This window comes from Bos indicus, chromosome 22 (genome assembly GCF_029378745.1).
Source record: "Bos indicus isolate NIAB-ARS_2022 breed Sahiwal x Tharparkar chromosome 22, NIAB-ARS_B.indTharparkar_mat_pri_1.0, whole genome shotgun sequence".
In the NCBI taxonomy this organism is placed as follows: domain Eukaryota; kingdom Metazoa; phylum Chordata; class Mammalia; order Artiodactyla; family Bovidae; genus Bos; species Bos indicus.
In genome coordinates this window covers 5062625-5080596 of record NC_091781.1, presented here as the reverse complement: position 1 = coordinate 5080596, position 17972 = coordinate 5062625, and the positions used below count along the sequence as shown (strand labels likewise).

Below are 17972 nucleotides of genomic sequence, written 5' to 3'. Positions count from 1 at the left end.
TCATTGCTGCATTCTCTCAGCTTATCTGAAAGCTTCGTTTTCCCAGTAGAAACAGGAAGAAAGTATCCAAAAACATGCGAGCAACAATGCTCCCCTCAAAGCCCCTAATACACACCCATCTCAGATGAAGCTGAGAGCCACCAAGCTTCCAAGGACAGGTCATTTCAATGTCACCCAAACTCAGTAAATAGGAAAAGCACTGTGTCTCATTCTTTGAAAACAGGACAACCAAAACCAAAGAGAATATATGAAAATTACAGACCAATCTCTCTCACATACTACGATTTGAAAAATGAATTCTAAATAAAAATGGTGTGTTGAGCGGTGCTAAGTTGCTTCAGTCGTGTCTGACTCTTTGCGACCCTATGGCCTGCCAAGCTCCTCGTCCATGGGATTCTCCAGGCAAGAATAACTGGAGTGAGTTGCCATGCCCTGCTCCAGGGGATCTTCCTCACCCAGGGATCAAACCCTTGTCTTTTATGTCTCCTGCGTTGACATTCATGTTCTTTACCACTAGCACCAATAATAAAAATGTTAGCAATCCAAATCCAGCCAAAGCTATAAAAGCATTATTTTAAATTAAAAACAAATATGCAAATAAAACAACTCCTATTACTGACCACACTAATAATTTAAAGGAGAAAAAAAATGTATGATCCATTCGGTAGATACAGAGAAAGTATATGATAAAGCAAAAGGCCTCCATAAGGAATACATACCAACAATCTTCAGCAAACCTTATTCTAATGGGGATATTTCAAATGCAATCCTTTGAAAAATGGTTCAGGCACTGAGGCCAACTAGAGCTATTTCTACTCAACATGACTTACATCCCAAGCAACCAGCACTGGGAGGCAGAATGGTGGAATGTGCCATGCCGGGTAAGAAAGTCGACCCAGATAGGCTCATCTCACCTGGTCCTTTACACCTGATCAGTGTTGTTCAGTCTCCAGATGTCACTGGGCTTGCTCATCTACTGTATGGACAGAGCCACTGACAGGCAACTGCCTTTCTGATGATACAGTTTTATGTAAGGGATGATTGGCATCAGGAAGACAAGCTCACAATATTAAAAGCACTCTTCATTCAGTCCAAAAACCCTATTATTTCCAAAGAGACCAACACAAAGTACATTTTGTTAAAACAGCTTATTTGAGAATTTTTATCCCAAGTCTCCTGTATATCCCCAAATCATCTCTCTGCCCCGCTGTGTTTGCTGCCTGGGGTTTAAGGTCACTTTTTGTGCAGGACATTACCCAACAGTGACTGAATTTCAAATCCTGAACTCCTTGCAGCCCTTGGAAGGAAACTTCTCTTGAGCTTTCCAAGTCTACAATCTAAGGAAGGTATTGTACTTTTCATGTTACTTCTTTGCCTCTAAACCAGACACTACATTGAGCTGAGATTCGATTTCATGATTTTCTTAATATACACTTACAAGTTGCTGTTATTGACAATTTGAAGAAAAAATTGTCAATAGAAGTCTAGAAAAAAAAGTTCTAGACTTAAACTAGTAATATTTTATCAGGCAATAGAAACCCCTAAGAATAATCAAAGTAGGTTCTACAATGGCAGTCCAGTGTTTGGGACTCTGTGCTTTCATTGGCAAGGGTCCGGGTTCTATCCCTGGTTGAGAAATTAAGATCCCACAAGCCATGCAGCATGGAAAGAAAAAAACAAAACCAAAACCTGACAGTTATTATTCTGTATATTTAGAGGAAGCAGCATGGTAGATGTTGGTTTTTAAGAACTTGGGATTCTGAAGCTTTTGCACAGCAAAAGAAACAAAAAGACAACCCAAGAACGGGAGAAAAGGTCTGCAAATGAAGAGACCCACAAGGGATTAATCTCTAAAATATGCAAAGAGCTCATGCAGCTCAATATTAAAAAAAAAAATCAAAAAAGCAGGCAGGGGTGTTTCTGGTAGCTCAGTGGTAAAAAAATCCATCTGCTGATGCAGGGGATACGGGTTCAACCTGACACAGGACGATCCCACAGCCCGCAGAACTAAGCCTGCATGCCACAACTACAGAGCCTGTGCTCTGGAGCCCCAGAGCCGCAACTGTGGAAGCCCACGTGTCCTGGAGCCAGTTCTCTGCAATGAGAGAAGCCTATGCACCCCAACTAGAGAAGACCCAGCACAGGGATTGGGACTCCCAAAAATAAATGATTTTTTTTTTAATTCTAAAAAAAAAAAAAGAGCTAAATAGACATATCTCCAAAGAAGACATATGTATAGCCAAAATGCACATGAAAAGATGATCAGTATTTTAATTATTAAAGAAAAGCGAATCAAAACTACAATGACGTACCACCTCCCATTGATCAGAATGGCCACTATCAAAAAAATCTACAAACAATAAATGCTGGAGAGGACGTGGATTAAAGGGAACCATCCTACACTGTTGTTGGTGGGAATGTAAATTGGTAACAGCTACTATGGAGGACAGTATGGAGGTTTCTTAAAAACAAAGCTACCATACAATCTGGCAATCCCACTCCTAGGCATGTATCTGGAGAAATATGTTGTCCCATGTTCACTGCAGCACTGTTTACAATAGCCAAGACATGGAAGCCACCACAATGTCCATCAACAGATGAACAGTAAAAGAAGACATGCCGTATATATATGTGTGTGTGTGTGTGTGTGTGTGTGTGTGTAATAGAATATTACTCAGCTATTAAAAAGAATGAAATAATGCCATTTGCAGCAATATGGGTAGACCTGGAGATGATCCTACTCAGTGAAATAAGTTAGACAGAGAAAGACAAATTTTATATGATATCACTTCAGGTAGAATCTAAAAACTGATACAAATGAACAAATTAACAAAATAGGAACAGGCTCCAAGACTTCAAAAATAAACTTACAGTTACCAAAGGGGAAAGTGTGGGAGAGGGATAAATTAGGAATATAGGATTAGTAGGTACAAACAATTGATACTATATATAAAACAGGTAAACAATTAAGGACCATATAGCACAGGGAACTATATTCAATACCTTGTAATAATCTACAATGGAAAAGAATGTATGTGTGTGTATATATGTATATATAACTGAGCCACTCTGCTGCACACCTCAAACACCCACAGTACTGTAAATCAACCATACCTCAATTAAAAAAAAAAAAAAGCAAGTAGAAGGCTATGGAGGGAGTCAGTCTGGATATACTAAGAGAAGAGAGGCAGGTGCTTTTTGTCTGTCTGGTTTGAATTCTGTTTTCCCAGAGGCAAAACTCAGTTTTACCACATATCTAGTGATGCTGGACCCAGTTATAATAAAGAAGATGTTGAAAGTGAACAAAAGGTGCCCACATCCCGTAAACATTTACTGGCTAAGTTCCAAGTGTGCTCACTCAACATACAAGGGAAGCATTACTGAGTCACAGCCCTGGGCCCTAGAGGACACGGATCCCTAGAGGAAAATATACAGGCCCTTGTAAAAAGCAAAGCAAACTGCCTCCTTATTCTGCGACATCCACATTCTGTTAGCTTTCCTCTGTTCTTGCCCCATCTCTCCCTTACACCCTCATCCATCATACTACATATATACTTTCTAATCCGGGAGTTACTATATATACATACTTTCTAACTTGGGAGTTCCAAAATTTTGTATATTTTCTCATCTTTAAAAATACTGATGGCATGGTACAAAAAGAATCTCCTGGAACGCTGCTATTCAGGGTATGCCCTCAGACCAGTGCAGTCAGCAGGCACTACCTGGGGACTTAGGGAAACTCAGCACCTCAGCCCTGTGCTCCACTGCGGCAGCAGACCTGCGCATGACAGAGTCCTCTATGAGACTCACTTACACAGTCCGGCTTGAGAAGCACTGCTTCAGCGAACCGGAGAAGGCAATGGCACCCCACTCCAGTACTCTTGCCTGGAAAATCCCATGGATGGAGGATCCTGGCAGGCTGCAGTCCAGGGGGTCACTAAGAGTCGGACACGACTGAGCGACTTCACTTTCACTTTTCCCTTTCATGCACTGGAGAAGAAAATGGCAACCCACTCCAGTGTTCTTGCCTGGAGAATCCCAGGGATGGGGGAGCCTGGTGGGCTGCCATCTACGGGGTCGCACAGAGTTGGACACGACTGAAGTGACTTAGCAGCAGTAGCAGCTACAGTGAACATCCCTTGGGAGTCTGCCACAGACAGGACTTGTTGGCAAAGCCCTAGGACAACCATACTCTGCCAGCCAGTGAGAAAATGGCCCATGAGAACGTTCTAGTAGAAAAACTGCAGGGGGAGTGCAGAGAGAGAGACAGATAATTCCCTATCCATCATCTCAAGAAAAAGTAAACAAATTCAGCCAAATAGTAAAAAACCACCTAAATTAAACAACAGAAGGCCAGGAGCTTATGCAGGGCTTAATTAAACTTCCAGCACGTGGACAGCACTGTGTGACACTAGACAGACTTCGAGAATACTTTTTCCCCAAATGATGGAATTCTCTCCAGCCCATGTGATTGTTTTCTTCTAACTGTACATATTTCAAAAGTAAGCTTTTGCCTCCCTCCTCACATCCCACTCCACAGTCTCCATTATTTACTTCTTCCCTTCCTCTCTCCCCCAAAAAGGGCCTTTCAGGCAGTCTACTTCAGGATGACACCTCTTCAGAACACTCCTGAGAGGTGCAGAGGAAACCTGCCATAAAGGTAACCACAGCAGGACTCCATTCCTCTGTAAATCACCCCATACTCTACACCCTGACAGACATCTTAGGAGAAAGTCTTAACACTGGGTTATTCTAAAACACATTCTTTATAATCAGGCATGGGCTTCCCATAAGCCCACTTACCAGCTTTCCTGCTATTCTCTGAAGCAAAAGACGACACAATGACTCCCTCTTCTGTGGGATAGGAGTTCTCAAACTGTTGCTGGGCATTTAGCCCATTTCCCTAAATCATCTTTTTCAGGCTCAAAATCTCTATTTTCTTCAGTCACTCCTGAAAAGACCTACTTATCACACTCATATTTATCAGACCCTAAAATGTGCCCGCCCAGCAAGAAGCAGGCACCCCATATACACTGGGTCCTTTTTCTGAGTATAAAGTGATCTGTCCTCCGAAACCATTCTTGTTCCTCAAGATTCTCTGACGTTTCACCAGACCCAGCTCTACCACGTGGAATGCAGTAGCGCAGGACGCCCGCCGCTCTCAGCAACGCGTGGAGACAACTCCTGGCCTGTATGCTCTTGCCTCCTTTTCACTCTCTTCACCAGCTCCCCAATTTCAGAATGACCTGAACTCACCTCTGAACCCGCTGAGCAGATGCGAAGCCCGCTTTCTGATACGCTGCTTACCTGCCATCACCTGTGTGAACTGACAGGCCTCGTCTCATACGTGTGTTTGGCTTAGTTTCCCAAGTGGTCATTTCAGGCAGGCAGAGCCCGGGTCGTCCCCGCCGGGAGCATTCCTGCCCCTGTGCTGCTCGTCCCTCCCGCAGGAGACAGAGCCTACAAGGAGCCAGGCTCTGCCCGCGACACGGACACCTCTCATGACCGTCTTTCCTCCACGGGCTGACCGCGCGTTCTGGAGCAGGATCTCCTCACCGCCTTGTCCAGGCGAGAGTCCTCCGGGCGCTCACTCAGCCTGGGCTGGGTGTAGGCCCCCTTCCCCGCTGGTGCCCCGATTCTCTCATTCTGTTCCTTGGCTGGAAAAGAACGGTCTGGGCCGTATCATCTACCCTGTCTCAGGGCCCTTCGCGTTTTCGGGAAACCTGAAGGTAGAGAGACGGGGCTGGAGTGACCCCACTATCTTCTCCAACAGGGAGGCCAGAAGGCTTTAGAAAAGCACATCAATTGTGCACATCACCAACGCCTGTCTCGTTACCAAAACACCGCCACCCCCTGCCTTCCCCCTGGCTCCGCCTGAAGCACGCTCTGGCTGGTTTTCGGCCCCCACCCCTGCCGTCTCTCCTCAGGGCTGCAGATGGACCTGCCCGGAATGTGTCATCTCACCGGTTCTGAGGTGCCCACCCGGGCCTCGTTCTGAAGTGCTTGCTTGTGGAGTGTGGCGAGCTTGGTGATAGCCTCCGTAAAGGTGTCCTGCTGTTCCCAGGGGAGGGCTGACCCCGGTGTGCGGCCTGCTGTTCTTCTGCTCCTCCAGCCTCAAGGGCTGAATCTGGCCACTTCCTGTGGTGGCTGCCACTCTAATTGTCCCCATCCTCTTTCAGGTTATATGGGGAACAGGATGAAAAATATAAATCCCTTTGGCAGAACAAACTGTCTTGAATTCAGTGGTTTCCAACACTGGCTGCATATTAGAATATCTTGGTGAGCTGGGTTTTTTGTTTTTTGTTTTAATCCTGACACCAGGCCCCAGACCAATTAAGTCCGAAACTGCAGGGCTAAGACCCAGTTAATGAGTCATTTTTTTAAAGCTTCTCAGGTGTTTCCAATGTGTAGTCAAGGCCGAGACCGACCTCAGCCTGACAGGAGGCTAGGATACAACCCCAGAAAAAAAGAAGTTGTGAAAAGAAATTTAATCACTGCTTGTAGGATCCATTGTTCCTGACACTGGAGCCAGCGACAGAGGTGTATATATATTTTTTAAAGTAGAGAAGCAAATATGTATTGTTTCTTTAAAAGTTAATATTAGCTTTTGTAAGGCATAATTATTGCTGTGAACATTGAAATTTTACATAATTAGCAATGAGCAAGAGTTATTTGAGGATCAGAAAAGGTTTTCCAAAAAACCAGTCAGCCAGATGTCCAACTAGAGGTAAATACAGCCTCTGGGGTTCAGAACGGGCGGAAATGAGGGTCAGTTTCCCAGTGGCTAGCTAACTCCAGTGTTTTTCCACTGGTGGGACATTGGGGTACTTGGAAAGGAGCAAACAGTCTCCTGGACCCTTTTCACCGTCACCCATCTGTGTGTTGTTTACAGAACACGAGGCGGCGGCTGTGAGAGGAGAGACTTGTAACAAGGCCAGCCCCACTGGCCCAAGCATCTCACTGGTCACTCACATCCAGGGGCTGGGATTCGAGACAGACTGTGTCCTTAATGGATTCCACTCGGCTGTGATTCACGTCAGAATGAGGCTCCAGGGTAGAAATATTCACAGCCGGCAACCACACATGGCCTCAAAGCATCTTTGTTTACTTTGCTGCTCAGGGAAAAGGGAAAAAAAACCTACAGAAGCCAGTTGCTTTGCCTGAAGACACTTCAAATACACGCTAAGCCTCACTGGACTGAGTCACCGTACCCTCCGGCACGTACGATCTTTATCATCTCCTTCACCAGACAAGGGCTGTACTCTGGGATTCGGGGGGGTGCTTCTAAGTCATTCATGACCCAAGGCTCCTTCAGCACTGAGTCATCACCTCAAATAACTGATTTCTTTTCCCAGGAACGAGACGTGGAACTTCAATCCATAATTGTCTTTCTCATCTAACAACTTTTCTCCACCGGGTTTCCACACTTATATTTTTCCTTTTGCTTTGAGACCAGAAAGTAAATCTGCTTTGTTTTCCTTGAAACAAAAAGGCCCAGCTGGCGAGCCGGCTATTTTGAGTGGCGAGGGCGCGCTCACGGGCAGCAGCACACCCAGGGCCGCCCGGCACCAGCATTCTGCTGCTGCTGCTTTACCGGCAGAAACTCAGCACTTCCCCACGGAACCAGCCCCTGCATGCTGGAGCAGAAGGAACGCAAAGTGGGACTGGAGAGGAAGGAGGCAGCACGTCCCAGCGCTCCCTGCCTCACAAACCAAGACGCGTCCACAGAGCGCGCAAGGCGCGTGGTCCACACCCAGAGTGGGTCTGCTGGGTGGCGGGAAGCGACAGGATTAAGGTCACACAGGTCCACGGGGACCCAGCTGGCTGAGATGATCTGCTAGCAAGTTAAACAGAGACAGGAAACCGCGTGTCTGATACTGTAAAAAAAAAAAGTCATCTGTCTTCCTGCCAGCTTTAGGCTTGCAAACCAAAGAGTCTGTTTTCATTTAAAAGAAACTCGACAACAATGAGAGGAGAGAAGGAGACTGTGGCTACCAGGAGCCCCTGCCCCTTGCACTCGGCCTCTGGGGTACCTCGGGGCCTGCAGGCAGCTCGCGGGCGGCCGGCGGCACTCACGTCGCTGCGTGGAGGCTGCATCGCTGTTTAACCACATCTGGTGAACTCTGAGTCAGAGTGGTTTCTAGAGCCCCGGTTTCTAAGTTAATTAGATATAACTGACGTATTTACTGACAGTTCCATCCTATAAAAATATAAAATCTCATGCAACCTAGAGATAGATGCAGTCAGGGGAAAGGCCAAGAGAAATTAAGAATGGGAGCTGGAACCAAGACAAATGGACAGTAGATGTAGGAAAACTGGCAAACGGGTGATGTCAGTCCACAAAGTCCACGCCAACATACTTGCCAGAGCATGCCTCAAGCTTTTCTGGTAGTCAGCACTGTAGGGAGAAATACAGTAAAACATGATATCCACATCAGGGGCTGGCCTGAAGCCGTGTTTTGTAAATAAAGTTTTATTGGAACACAGCCGTGTCCAACTTGTTTACATACTGCCTGTGGCTGCAACAGAGACTCTCTGGCCTGTGAAGCCCCAAATAATCAGGAACTGGTCCTTTAGCAAAGAAGTTTGCTGATCCCTGCTCTATCTGAAGCTCTCTATGCTTCAAGCTGTCCTGAAGATCAGAAGCAAATATACCCTCAAGAAGGGAATAATCTTTCCAAGGCAGAGAGCTGAGAGAAATTTCTGCCGGCTTCCTCAGCAAGGTGACAATGCAGAGAATAGTTTCCTCAACAGCGTTCTTGACAGATTTCCTCTGATTCCCAGGGCTGCTGCTGATGATGGACAATACCTATACACGTATTGAAGGAATTTTCTGGAAGGAGAATGCAACACGACGTTGGTACAAAGCGCCTCACTCCTCTGGCTAAATCCAAAGACAAGATCCAAATGGATCAAAGGAAACAGCAGTGACTCTTTACAGCCAGAACGTATCGCATACTTGCTCTCGGCCAGGCCTTATTCTACGTTCCACACATGAATAAACATGTTTATCCTCACAGAAATCCTATTCAAAGTGAGCACTGTTTTCTATCCCCATGTTTCAGAGGGGAAAACTGCAACTGTTTCATCCAAGGACAAACCACTTATAAATGGCTTAGCTGGGATCTGAACCCAGAAAATCTCACTGGGGAGACCACGATCGTCTCAAAAGATGAGCATCCCACTAGTCATCATTTGTGAAGATCAGTCCTCTCACAAGCCCATGAACGATACAGCCTCTGGTTGAGCTGCCTGCCTCGGACTGGCTGAATGGGAAGTCTGGATGCAGTTCAGTGACCAGGTGTGTATCCACAGCCTTGCACGGGGTGAGGCAGTTGTTAACAAGCAACCCCCCAAACATGGGAGGTTGATGGTATTCCCTCAAAAACAGACCAAATTATCCAACTCTCCCATAGACAAAAGGTGGAGACCCACCTGTGAAATCTTGGGAAATTTACATCACTCTCTAAAAACCCATTTCTTTGTGGGTAAAATGAAAAGTTTGGATGAGCTAACTGCATGGGCTTCATTTCAGCATAAAAAAAGTTATGACCCTAAAAAGGACTGAGATGACAAATGCTGGCAAGAACATGAGGAGAAGGGAACCCCCTACACTGTTGATGGGAATGTAAACTGGTGCAGTCACTGTGGAGAACAGTACGGAGGTTCCTCAAAACAAGAAAAACAGAATTTCCATTTGATCCAGCAATTCCACTCCTGGGTATTTATCCAAAGGAATAGAAACAGGATCTCAATGAGATACCTGTACTCCCATATTCACTGCAGCATCATTAATAATCAGCAAGACATGGAAGCAACCCATGTGTCTGTTAAGGGATGCATGGATAAAGATGTGGTGTGTATATACAATGGAGTAGTATTCAGCCACAAAAAAGACGGGAATCCTGCCGTTTGTAACATTACAGACAGACTTTGAGGACATTATGCGAAATGAAATAAGCCAGACAAAAAAAAAAAAAAAGAAATAAGCCAGACAGAAAGACAAATACCTCATGGTATAATTTACATGTGGAATCTTTAAAAAAAAAGCTAACTCATAAAAACAGAGAGAAAAATGGTTGCAGATTGCAGTGTTATAGTTAGTGCTTTTTAACCACATTAGAAATAAATTTAGGTCCAATTGAATCCAAGAATACACACATTTAACATAAGCAAAATAAATGTGAAAAAGTTAGCAAAAAAAAAAAAAAACAGTGGTTGCCATGGGCTGGAGGATGGGGGAATAGGGAGAGGTTGTTAAAAGGGTACAAACTGTCAGCTCTAAGATGAGTGAGTACTGAGGATCTGGTGTAAAACATGGTGACTACAGGTGATAACATTATTATACAACTGAAATTTACTAAGAGAGTAGAACTTAAATGATCTCACACACAAGACAAATATGTGAGGTGATGGATATGTGAATTGCCTAGGTGGAGGGGTGGGGAGTGGAAATCCTTTCACAAAGTATATGTGTATCAAGTCACCATGATGTACACTTTAAATACGTACAACTTTATTTGGTAAATATACCTGAGTAAATTTGAAAAATTGGTACAGTATGATGTCAAAAAAGTTATGCCTGTAGGACACAAAGCAGTGTGCCTGAACGCAGTCAGCACAGGCAGACCAATCGCACCAGGCTCCTACTCAGAGAGGAGAGAGGCCACTGCTACTGCTGCTCCAGGAATTTTCACAGCCTGGCTTCCGGGCATGCTGCACGCCAGTTAAGAAGGGGGTGGGCCTCTGGCCTTGAAACCAAACTTTTCAGAGTCCAGGCTTGAGGTTACTGCTAATGCCCTTTCCCGAATGGCCAAGGGGCCTTTCCATTTCCAGAAGTTCAGCTCTAAGTCAGGAGGAGAATGAGATGGCCAGGGATCCAGCCACAGGGGCTGGAGGTAGGGCAGAGGCACGCCTCCTTCAACCGGCCACGAGTTACCTTCTTACCCCCGCAGATGAACATAATAGACACTTGAGGAGCAAAATGATGCAGGCAAACCCCTTTAATGCCTCTCTACTCCTTGTCCATTCTAAAGGAGATCGGCCCTGGGATTTCTTTGGAGGGAATGAAGCTGAAGCTGAAACTCCAGTACTTTGTCCACCTCATGTGAAGAGTTGACTCATTGGAAAAGACTCTGATGCTGGGAGGCATTGGAGGCAGGAGGAGAAGGGGACGACAGAGGATGAGATGGCTGGATGGCATCACTGACTCGATGGACGTGAGTCTGAGTGAACTCCAGGAGTTGGTGATGGACAGGGAGGCCTGGCGTGCTGCAGTCCATGGGGTCGCAAAGAGTCGGACACGACTGAGCAACTGAACTGAACTCCTTGTCCAGGGTTCCTCAGGCTACCCAACAGCTCCCTTGGAGATCCAGTTCAGAACAGCATCTTGTGAAATGCATCCTGAAGGCATTCCTACGTATCTTCCTGCTTTAGGCAATAGTATGGTTACAATTCCACAGAAAAAGTAACGTGAACATTATCATAAAAACCAAAGAAATATTCCTGAAAAGGCACCTCACCTTCTCTACGTGGAGCTCCATGCTGGCACAAAGTCTGTGGAGTACACACAAACACACACACAAATGTCTTCACTATCACTATGGAAAAACACTTCCATTTCATTGGGGAATTCTGTCACATGAAAGGACTCAGTAAACCTTACTTAGCTCATTTCTAAATGACCAGGTTTAAGATCAACTGTATCCTTCTTGGTTGACTGATTAGTTTGGCAATGTTACCAAAACGTCCATCAACACATGAATGGATAAAGAGGTGGTACACATATATAAATGAGTTTTACTCATCCATAAAAAATAATGAATAATACCATTTGCAGCACCCTGGATGCAGAGTTCCAAAGAATAGCAAGGAGAGATAAGAAAGCCTTCCTCAGTGATCAATGCAAAGAAACAGAGGAAACCAACAGACTGAGAAAGACTAGAGATCTCTTCAAGAAAATTAGAGATACCAAGGGAACATTTCATGCAAAGATGGGCTCGAGAAAGGACAGAAATGGTATGGACCTAACAGAAGCAGAAGATATTAGAAGATATTAAGAAGAGGTAGCAAGAATACACAGAAGAACTGTACAAAAAAGATCTTCACGACCAAGATAATCACAATGGTTTGATCACTCACCTGGAGCCAGATATCCTGGAATGTGAAGTCAAGTGAGCCTTAGAAAGCATCACTATGAACAAAGCTAGTAGAGGTAATGGAATTCCAGTTGAGCTATTTCAAATCCTGGAAGATGATGCTGTGAAGGTGCTGCACTCAATACACCAGCAAATTTGGAAAACTCAGCAGTGGCCACAGGACTGGAAAAGGTCAGTTTTCATTCCAATCCCAAAGAAAGGCAATGCCAAAGAATGCTCAAACTACCACACAATTGCACTCATCTCACACGCTAGTAAAGTAATACTCAAAATTCTCCAAGCCAGGCTTCAGCAATATGTGAACCATGAACTTCCAGATCTTCAAGCTGGTTTTAGAAATGGCAGAGGAACCAGAGATCAGATTGACAACATCCGCTGGATCATGGAAAAAGGAAGAGAGCTCCAGAAAAATATCTATTTCTGTTTTATTGACTATGCCTAAGCCTTTGACTGTGTGGATCACAATAAACTGTGGAAAATTCTTCAAGAGATGGGAATACCAGATCACTTGACTTGCCTCTTGAGAAACCTATATGCAGGTCAGGAAGCAACAGTTAGAACTGGACATGGAACAACAGACTGGTTCCAAATAGGAAAAGGAGTACGTCAAGGCTGTATATTGTCACCCTGTTTATTTAACTTATATGCAGAGTACATCATGAGAAATGCTGGGCTGGAAGAAGCACAAGCTGGAATCAAGATTGCCCGGAGAAATATCAATAACCTCAAATACGCAGATGACACCACCCTTATGGCAGAAAGTGAGGAGGAATTAAAAAGCCTCTTGATGAAAGTGAAAGAGGAGAGTGAAAAAGTTGGCTTAAAGTTCAACATTCAGAAAACTAAGATCATGGCATCTGGTCCCATCACTTCATGGGAAATAGATGGGGAAACAGTGGAAACAGTGTCAGACTTTATTTTTCTGGGCTCGAAAATCACTGCAGATGGTGACTGCAGCCATGAAATTAAAAGACACTTACTCCTTGGAAGGAAAGTTATGACCTACCTAGATAGCATATTGAAAAGCAGAGACATTATTACTTTGCCAACAAAGGTCCGTCTAGTCAAGGCTATGGTTTTTCCAGTGGTCATGTATGGATGTGAGAGTTGGACTGTGAAGAAAGCTGAGCACTGAAGAATTGATGCTTTTGAACTGTGGTGTTGGAAAAGACTCTTGAGAGTCCCTTGGACTGCAAGGAGATCCAACCAGTCCATCCTAAAAGAGATTAGTCCTGGGTGTTCATTGGAAGGACTGATGCTGAAGCTGAAACTCCAATACTTTGGCCACCTCATGCAAAGAGTTGACTCATTGGAAAAGATTCTGATGCTGGGAGGGATTGGGGGCAGGAGGAGAAGGGGACGACAGAGGAGGAGATGGCTGGATGGCATCACCAACTCGATGGACGTGAGTTTGAGTGAACTCTGGGATTTGGTGATGGACAGGGAGGCCTGGCCTGCTGCGATTCATGGGGTTGCAAAGAGTCGGACATGACTGAGTGACTGAACTAAACTGAACTGGATGGACCTAGAGATGGTCATGCTAAGTCAGAAAGAGAAAGACAATACTGTATGAGATCACATATATGTGGAATCTAAAATAGGACACAAATGAAGCTATCTATGGAACAGAAACATGAGCACAGGCAACAGATTGGTGGTTGTCAAGGGAGAAGGGGTTTGGAGAGTATCGACTGGGAGGTCGGGATTAACAGACGTATGCTTTTATATACAGAACGGATAAACAACAAGGTCCTACCGTAGAGCACAGAGAACTGTATTCAATCCCCTATGATCAGTCACAAAAGAATATATACAAAAGAATGTGTGGGGGGGGAGGGAGGGTGATTAACTGAGTCACTTTGCTATATAGCAGTAATTACTAATAACACATTGTAGGTCAATTATACTTTAATTTTTTAAGTTGTCATTGTTTAGTATAAAGAACAGATAGTGGCAATAAGAGAAATCGATCCCAAAGTGTTCTAATACCTGATGTTGTAGGTGAGGAAAATATCTCACCATAGAGGAAAGACTTATTTTTAAGCATACTCCCTTGAGCATTTTAGAAGACTCTGAAATCACTCAGATATCTGAGTCATCAGCTGTGCTGGATTTCTTGAATTGTACAATGAGAAACTGCCTTTATGCTGATTATCTCACCTCACAAGGAAACAAACAGTCTGATAATGAATAAGAGGGAAAACATGAACGTGTGCCCATGATTATCACATGAGTTGAAATACACTGAAAACTGAAGTCATAAACACCTTAAGAGCTTACAGGAGTACACACACACACATATAAAATATATCCAATTTTCAAGCCATTTGTCAACTTTTGTCACCTTTGAAAGAAATAAATTCTTCCATTGTGGATAAGCCAGAATGCAAAAGGAGAGAAAAGTTTCACAGATGATAGTAAATATGAATGGATATTCCACTATTAGGGATTGATTCTTTTGGCTTAGCCTGGGCCTTCTTTTTAAAGGTGAAGTACTTGGGGAAGGTTAACAGGGTGAACCCGGTCACCAGGGTTGCCATGTTTTAGTGTGATTAAATCTAGTTGCAGCATGTCTCCTAACTTAAATTACATAAGGAAAAAACAAAATGGCATGGTTGGAGGAGGAACAAGTAGGAGAGGGGAGTGATTTTGAAAAGTGTTGTGCTAACGAAGTGCACATGCGCGCCTTGTACACTGAGAACTTCACTTGGACAGGAAGCTGAACAGGAAGGGAGGGAAACTGGCTAAAGGACACAGAGAAAGAGGGGCCTGCCCCGCCCACGGGCACCACAAAGCAGAGGCTCATCGTGCCCCGTAGCTGGCACACACATGGCAGAAGGGGTAGTGTGCCAGCCCAGCACCTGGGTTCCCAAAGGATTGTTTGTTGAATTGGACCTATGGAGGGCTAAAATAACTTTTCCTTATTCTGATTTACAATCCTAAAACCAAAAGAATATTAATTTCACTACTGCCTGGAAAAATTAAAAGACATACTCTCCAGTGTTGGAGAAAGTAGATGGAAATTCATATGCTTATGTATTTTTGAGGGAGGGCCATGAGAACAATTTAACAGAATTATCCAAATTTAAACTGTGCATATCTCTGATCCAGAAATTTCATTTCTAGAAGTCTCTCTTGCAGAAACATTAGCACAAATGTGTAAGATGTTTTTACTAAGATAGTCAGTGTACCACTAAGTGGAAAACTGGAGATATCTAAAACAATCTATCAACAAGGGAATGAATGGTTAAGTCACTTGTAGAAGATATGCCTATACAATTCTAGACAGCAATTAACAGGTTACAATACATCTATATATATTATCTTGTTTAGAAAAGGAATAAAAGTGGCTGAGTGAAAAAAAATTATCGCCAGGTAATATTTATAGTATGATTAACTATTTGCACTGAAAGATGGATGAGTGGGTATAATGAATGGATGGACAGATAGATGGATAGACAGATGGATGGGTGGGTGAATGTATGGACAGAATAACAGATGGATGGCCAGACAGATGGACGGATGAATAGACGGATGGATGAATAGACAGATGGACACATGGATGGAAAGACGGATGGACAGATGGGACAGTGGACAGACAGACGGATGGGCAGATGGAGGGAGGGAAGGTAAGTAGGAACGACAGAGGGAGAGAATAGGGAAAGAGGGGATGGAAGGAAGGCTAATATGGATGAAAGGCAGAGACAGGGGTGCATCCAACAGGCCATCGATACAGCTCATCTGCTGGGCTGGGCGGAAGGGAACAGGCGAAGGTCTTCCATTTTACAGTTGTTATATACTGTTGGATTGTCTGTATATTTGATAAGTGACATATACTAGCTTTGTCCTTAAAATCACTGAACATGTTTCTACACTGAAGGAAACGTGGGTGCCCTCCTTCCACACTGAGCCAGCTGCTGCACTTCCCCGGCGGGCACTGGCTGAGCTGGGCTCCGAGTGTGGGGTATCCTCACTGCCTCTGCACCGCAGTCCTCCTCAAAAGTGACAAAGGGTAAGTGCCCTTTAGACAAATCCACGGAGTGAGTGTGTGCACACGACCACTTGAGCTGACTCAAAGCATGGCTCTTCCCAAATCACACAGCTTCCGCTCACCGCTGGACCAGTCGTTCTCAAACTTGAGCAGCATCAGAATCAGCCGGAAGGCTTGTTTAAATGCAGACTGCTGGACGTGCACCCAGAGTTTCCGGTTCCACGGCCAGGCTGGGGCCTGGAACCCACACTTCTTCACGTTCTCAGGTGATGCCGCTACTGCCTTTCCAGGCCCTGCGCCTGGAGAACCTCGGTGAAGAATCATAATGTGGCTCCCAGGAGCCAGACTGGATACAGACCAGAGCCGACCCTGTTACCCCTTAAGCCCCTCTTTCCAGCAAGTAAGGGGGCCTGTGAGCCCGCTCCCAGCACCAGCCGTGGAAGGACGTACCTGTGCCTGCAGACTGTTCGGGAAGAACACTCACCTTCGGAGAAGATGATGTGGTCATTGCACTCTTCGGAGCTGCAGGAGCACATGAAGAAAGTCTCTCCGGACCCCTTTCTTTCCTTCATGATACACTTTGAAGAAGCAGCATCGTCCAGGACAAATCCATGGTAGGCAATCTTGGGGTCGTGGCAGACTGTCTCCAGCGTGATGTTCTCATCATTCTTCCTCCTGGGTGCAGAGAAGGCAGGTGAGTGTGACCCCAAGGAGGCGGTCTGGGCCGTGTCAACCTCAGGACGTCATCTCTAAGTGGCACTGCCTCCCGTCACTTACAGTTCCATCTCTGACAGCTCGCCCAGCATCTCCCATGCTTTCCCACCCACTCCACTTTTCCCTTTGCTTATCTCAGAGCCCACTTAGGATCATAACATGAGGGTTGTCTCGGGGCCTAACTTGTTGGGAAAGTACACTCAAAGCCTTAATTCACTCATTCAATCATTAGAGGGAGAGTGTGGGGAAAAGGACATGGCTAGGTCCTGGGGGTGATTCTAAACCTTCCCTCCTGACTGCCCTGTGAGGCTCCCAACACATCCCTAGTTTGCTGGACAGAATCTAGCTAAGTTATTCTCAGGGAGTGTGTCTGGCAAAGAGGCTGCGGTTCTGCTCTTTTTGTTTGCTGGGCCCAGGGCTCCGTGAGTGAGGGCACCATCCCAGCCAGCAGCTGGTGGGGCTGGAGACAGAAGAAACTTCTAGATGAAGAACTGCGGTTTCCTGCATGAAGAAAGGGACGTGAGGGAAAATACAGAGCAATGTGGGAAAGATCCACAAGGCATCCTTCCGTGCCGACACCATAAACCGAGTGTCCCTGCGCACCGCACGCTTGGAGCCCAGCTCAGCAGGGAGCCAGGAGGTTCCCCCACCAAAGTTTGCCATTTGCAGCAATGTGGACGGATTTGGTGGAAATGATGCTAAATGAAATAAGACACAGAAAGACAAGCACTGTATGATATCGCTTATATGTGGAATCTAAGAAACAACAGAACACAAGCAGATTCACAAAGAGAACAAATCAGTGAGGAGGTGGGGGGAGTGGGAGGCACAAACTTCTGGGTGTAAGGTACACTCAAGGATGGGAATATAGGAGTATTTTCTAATCATTGGAAATGGAGGGTAACCTTTAAAAACTGCATAAAAATTAAAAAATACTTTTGAAAAACACAGTAGAAAAAAATCCTCTCCTTAACCCCCAAGTTACTGGGAGGTCTTGACGAAAACAGTGGCCATGAAACAAGAGGCCCTCCTTACCCCATAGGCTGTGGGCTGTGGAGAGAGCTCAAGGGCTCTCGGGGGGAACACAGGTGGGTGAGCACACAGGTGTG

The 17972-nt window shown here is 45.1% G+C and overlaps 1 protein-coding gene across 1 annotated transcript in view; it reads right to left on the bottom strand.

Annotated features, from left to right (window-relative positions):
- Window positions 1–17972, bottom strand: part of TGFBR2 (transforming growth factor beta receptor 2) — a 92493-nt gene that overhangs the window by 33202 nt on the left and 41319 nt on the right. The window contains exon 3 of the mRNA XM_019984582.2: window positions 16634–16824. Coding sequence (XP_019840141.2) covers window positions 16634–16824 — 191 coding nt within the window. The remainder of the gene's footprint in view (window positions 1–16633; window positions 16825–17972) is intronic.